At 37.1% G+C, this 6,000-nt stretch overlaps 1 protein-coding gene across 1 annotated transcript; it reads left to right on the plus strand.

Moving 5' to 3' along the window:
* The first annotated feature begins 5,058 nt into the window (after positions 1-5,058).
* Positions 5,059-5,853, plus strand: LOC137952698 (expansin-A9-like). The gene is made up of 2 exons (XM_068799762.1): positions 5,059-5,188; positions 5,261-5,853. Exons 1-2 carry the CDS (start codon positions 5,059-5,061, stop codon positions 5,851-5,853), a joined length of 723 nt encoding a protein of 240 aa, XP_068655863.1.
* The last annotated feature ends 147 nt before the right edge of the window (positions 5,854-6,000 follow it).

The raw sequence follows: 6,000 nt of genomic DNA on the forward strand, positions 1-6,000 counted from the left end.
CAGATGTCCGATCAACGACTAGCTCAGCCCGGATGGCTGAGATAGCCGTTTCATATGTTTCACACCAAATGACTTTTTGTATTGGATCAGCTGTGTACGAAAAACCATTTGGTGCAAAAAACATGTGAAACGGTTATCTCAGTCGTCCGATCATGATCAACGACTATCTCAGCCATCCGATTACGATCTAACAGTTGGGATAGCCATTTCGCACCAAAAGGCTTTTTGTATTGGATCAGCCATGTAGATATAACATGTTAACGAGAGATTGAAACAGGATATACATTTTGATTCTTCTCATACATCTCTCCCCTTCTCTGGCTCTTTTTCTCAAAATACAAACCTAATGAGCAGTTTGGGTCGTCTACGCACAAGCCTTAGGGCACTTGTAGCCTAATTTGTCGACCCATACCGGGTCAAGGACGAAAACTGGTGTTGTCCGAACCTCTGTCGGTCAGTAGCTGTTATATTCCATTCTTGGTGATCGGATTCCTCTGTCTGCTCCTCTTCCGGCAAGCCGAGAAATCAATCACTTCCCCCCCGATCCCTATCAATCACCTCGCTCTGGGCAGTCGTCTCAAGGCCGTAGCCTTGGTCGAAGAAGTTGTCATACCCACAAGCTCCCTGTGCTGCAGCAGATGAACAACAATAGAGCATTAGCATTGGTAAACCAACCTATTGAATGCATTTAGATCCTGAACGCGGAGAAGAAACTTGAAGGGCTGAGACAAATGCACTCGTCAAATTTAGAACTTCTGGTTAGGGAAAATAATGAGACAATGCATTCAGATGCTTATACGATAAGAAGAGATGCGTCTCGGGAATTCTTCGAGGGTATTCTCATACTTGTAACGCGAGGATAGTGAAGAGATTTGTGGTTGTAATCTACTAAGACGAGCAGTGATTAATGCTAGTTTGACTCAAATGTGCTGGTTCTCGCAGGTATTTTAGCTGTTCATCAATTCCGCATGAACGACAAAAGTGTTACAAGGGGAAGGTTGTTAAAGTTCGGTGAGAAAAAATAAGTTGGACAGCAAATTCAGATGGAATATAATAAAGAATTCAAAAGAGTTCATGCTTAGCTTTCCAAGTCTGAAACTACCTGCAACTGATGTAAATAGCTAATTGATGGTAACAAAAATGGACTTCGGTTTGCCTCCCTGGATCTGGTTATGTATAATTGACCATGAAACGAAGCTTGGGAGACAAAATACAGCAGACATGGCTATTATTTGGTATACTGTAACCATAGCTTCCATGGCACTTTTCTTTGCCGGAGTGTTTGGAGAAGGTGGATGGGAAACTGCCACTGCAACGTTCTACGGCGATATTGGTGGTGGAGGGACGAGTGGCACGACTAGAATCTAGTTTCTTTTTCTTAAGTCTTACATGCGTTATATTATTACTAAGTGTGCACGGTATGCCACATTAGCACTCCAACTCAAGTTAGAGATAAACTTTAGATGAGAAAAAATATATATGGGTTTTGGGTTTTGTAATAAGGAATAATTCAATAGATTGAAACACATTGATTCATTACCAAAAGGGGCCATTTTTTATCCAAAAAATCGATTTTTTATCCATGTAATTGGTTATTATCCAAAAGGGGTTGTTTTTTAAATTAACTTGTGATATTTATGTAAAAAGAGGGGAGGGGAATGACTTATAGCAAATTTATATGGAGCGAAAGTTAACTGAGATCATTTAAGGACGAGTCCTAATGGTGTAAGGGAAAAGAAGTACATCTAATTTAGAGCCACTTATAGAGTATTATGGTAAGGTATTTGTTTGAAGCATTGAAAAGAGCAAGAACAATAATTAAGGATAGGTTAAACAATGAACACATAAAGTATAAGGCATTATAAGACTTGTTCGATTCAAGAAGAAATGAGAATACTTTGCATCGAGTTCATGTTATTGCTATATTTTTTTTATTACTCACTATAAGTACGATGAAAATATAAATATGAGGTTGATGGAGTTCAAAGAGGTATGAATTATGTTGTAGATCATATAATTGTTACTCAACAAGAAAAAATTGAATTTTCTACACAATTGTTGTTTTACAGTTAAAAGAATGCAACCTTATAGTTACACCCCAATCAAGAACAACTCGTAAAGAAATTTTTTAGAATACTTAAAGAACTCTAATATAAATATATGTCTAAATAATACTAAAATTCTTCCTCATCTGAAGCTTCTTCCCATGAAACTCATATAAGACTCTGCCACATTCATTCTTTCTCTGTGAGACTCCATTTCATGATAGTAATATAAGATGTCCATATTTGTTCTTCAACACTCTACCTTACGCTAAAGTTTGTAATTCCAGCATGCAAAGAAAAAGACTCTTTGTCCTTGATGCAAATTATTCATTTTATGTTCTCCCCTAGGATGGTCTAGTGACATAAAGTTTACCACAACATGTAGAAAAAATACCTATTTCATTGCACTTATTTTATTTCTTCCTGTCAAGTTGGGGTCTCTTTGGTTTTTTCAAAAGGCTTAGCTTGCACAAAATAAATATTGTTAAAGAATAGTCTCACATGGATTAGTCAGCACAAAAATCTTGAGTTTATTAGTTGGTAAAAAAACTTCTTAAGTTGGCTAGTCATTTTGTAATGGGCCTTGGAACCAACTTCACTTGGTATTAGAGTAGGTACTCATATGTGAGACTATTCCTTAACAGTCTCACTCATGTGTAGGCCCTTTTTTGTGGTTTGTAAAGTCGGGTTCAAGGCCCATCCCGAAATGACTAGCCAACTTAAGGAGTCTCTTTACCAACTAATAAACTCAATATCTTTGTACTCACTAATTCATGTGGGACTATTACTTAACTCTCCCCGCACGTGTAAACTTCGGTGGAAGACACTTATCTCTAATTACACTTTTCCTAAACCAATAAAAAATAAAGAAGAAATAAAAAGAGAGAAGGATTTCAGCTTTAGGATACGTATACCTCTCCCTCTCCCCTTTTCCCTTCTTTCTCTTTTCCCCTCAATCCTCAAAAAAGCCAAAAAAGAAGAAAAGAATATTTCTCTCTCTCTCTCTCTCTCTCTCTCTCTCTCTCTCTCTCTCTAACAACACCATGGAAAAAAAACCTAAAATTAGTGGCGATAGGGAGAATCGTCAATCAGTTGTGTCTGGAGTGGTAAAACAAGGAGAATTGTGTGGAAGAAAAAAGGGAAGGGAAGGAAGAAATAAGGGCACACAAGTGTAAAATGAAAAGACTTATCCATAAAAAAAAATATTTTTTTTTGGTAAATATCATCTCTCCAATTGAAAAAACACCTACTAGAAAAATCTTTCATCAATAATCCCATCTTTTTAGGGATTTTTTCTTTCCGTGAAAAACATTTCAAAAAATGGAAATTTTGTCAGTAAAAAGAGTCTCTTGGGGCAGGAAACTATTAGCATATGGAAACTTCTGCTAGCATATTTTATCTTTTGCGATGGAATCTTTTTTTGGTGGAAATGTGGTCGTTCTTCTGTTGCTAAAAATACGTTTCATAGACAGAAAAATTCATGAATACATTTTTTCTGTTGCTAATTTCCTTTAAGTCTTAAGTCTTACATGTGTTATATTATTACTAAGTGCCACATTAGCACTCCAACTCAAGTTAGACATAAACTTTAGCTGAGACAAAATATATATGGGTTTTGGGTTTTGTAATAAGGAATAATTCAATAGTTTGAAACACAAGATTCATTACCAAAATGAATCACATGCAAGAAGAGCCAAGCCAGGCCAAAACTATAACCAAGTTCCTTTGTCCTTTTACTCTACCAAAAGTCAATTTTATGTAATTCACAATTGGCAACTCTCATGATCCAACTTGTAGGGAAATCAATTGAGCTCTCAAAAATTCTTTCATTCTCCTTTGAAAGTTAGACCCATACTCATTTACTAGTTTTGGAATTCATAGAAAATATATTATAAAAAATATAAATAAATTTTTAATAAACTACTTATTTTAATTTAATACCCAACTTATCTTCTCTTGTCTATATAAAGTGAAAATTTGTAAAACTTCGCTTCTCTCCATCCATGATTTCTCTTTTATCTTTCCTCACTATAAAGTTTAGGGAAATTTTGATGTATAACCCTCTTAAGTGCCTTATTTCAAATGTGGACAAATTGTAAAGTAATATTCAAATTTCTATACAAACCATATATAACGGTGGATACAATTAACTTTTATTTATAGTAAAATTATATTAATGAAAATATAATTTTTTTTAAATGATATTACAACCCTCATTGTACCCTTTCCCTTCCTCTATGCAATGATCAGGGGGGAAAGTCATCCACTGGCCTTCTCTTTAAATACAAATAATGTAATTAACCTTTCATAAAATATTAAATGTAGTATCAATGTGTCTCTAACTTTTCCATTAATGTTTTGCAAAGGTGAGCTCCCTGTGCTGCAGCATTAGCATTAGCATTAGCATTAGCATTAGCATTAGCATTAGCATTAGCATTGGTAAACCAACCTATTGAATGCATTCAGATCCTTGATAAGAACGCGGAGAAGAAACTTGAAGGGCTGAGACAAATGCACTACTCGTCAAATTTAGAACGACTTCTGGTTAGGGAACATAATGAGAAAATGCATTCAGATGCTTATACGATAAGAAGAGATGCGTCTCGGGAATTCTCCGAGGGTAAACTCATACTTGTAACGAGTACGCGAGGATAGTGAAGAGATTTGTGGTTGTAATTTATTAAGATGAGCAGTGATTAATGCTAGTTTGACTCAAATGTGCTGGTTCTCGCAGGTATTTTAGCTGTTCATCAATTCCGTATGAACGACAAAAGTGTTACAAGGGGAAGGTTGTTAAAGTTCAGAGAGAAAAAATAAGTTGGACAGCTATTTCAGATGGAATATGATAAAGAACTCAAAAGAGTTCATGCTTAGCTTTCCAAGTCTGAAACTACCTGCAACTGCTGTAAATAGCTAATAGATGGTAACAAAAATTGACTTCGGTTTGCCTCCCTGGATCTGGTTATGTATAAATGACCATGAAACGAAGCTTGGGAGACAAAATACAGCAGACATGGCTACTATTTGGTATACTGTAACCTTAGCTTCCATGGCACTTTTCTTTGCCGGAGTGTTTGGAGAAGGTGGATGGGACACTGCCACTGCAACGTTCTACGGCGATATTGGTGGTGGAGGGACGAGTGGTACCAAATTTGCCCCAAGTACTCATTAAAACTGATGCATTGTTTAGTTCTAATCCATTTCCTTGCTTTCAGGGGGTGCATGCGGCTATGGAGATCCAGTGAAAGAAGGTTATGGTGTAGAAACCACGGCACTGAGCTCATCCCTGTACAACAATGGCGAAGCTTGTGGTGCCTGCTTTGAGGTCCAATGCTACAACACCCCTCACTGGTGCCAGCACGGCTCCGTTCATGTCACAGCAACAAACCTCTGCCCTCCTGGCGGTGTCTGTTCTCCTCCCAACAGGCATTTTGATCTGTCCCAACCCATGTTTAGAAAAATCGCGAAAATTGAAGCCGGGATCATCAATGTTCAGTACCGGCGGGTTCCCTGTGTGAAGACCGGCGGGGTCAAGTTTGAGCTTAAGGGTAACCCTAGCTTTTTGCTGGTGCTAATCTACAATGTTGGTGGTGCTGGTGACATTTCTAGTGTTAATATCAAGGGTTCTAAAACAGGTTGGCTGCCGATGATGCGCAACTGGGGTGAGAATTGGCAGATTAATGCAAGTTTTTTAGGTCAAAGCTTGTCTTTCCAAGTTAAAACCAGTGATGGGAAGATGGTTCAGTCTGATAATGTCGCACCTTCTAACTGGCAATTCGGCCAGACATATGAAGGAAAACAGTTTTAAGTATCCTCCTAGCAATCCTTTACTTTGCATAAATTGTAAAAAAAGAAAGGGACATTTAGGTTTTTACCTAACTTTTTAAACATATAGGTAAACGACGAATTTTTAAAATTATTTAGGAAAATACCCAACTTTGACCAGTCAACTACA

The sequence above is a fragment of the Aristolochia californica genome, unplaced genomic scaffold, assembly GCF_029961685.1.
Source record: "Aristolochia californica isolate CCGP_79_NKW_82.1479 unplaced genomic scaffold, dmAriCali1.0.hap1 SCAF_16, whole genome shotgun sequence".
Lineage (NCBI taxonomy): Eukaryota > Viridiplantae > Streptophyta > Magnoliopsida > Piperales > Aristolochiaceae > Aristolochia > Aristolochia californica.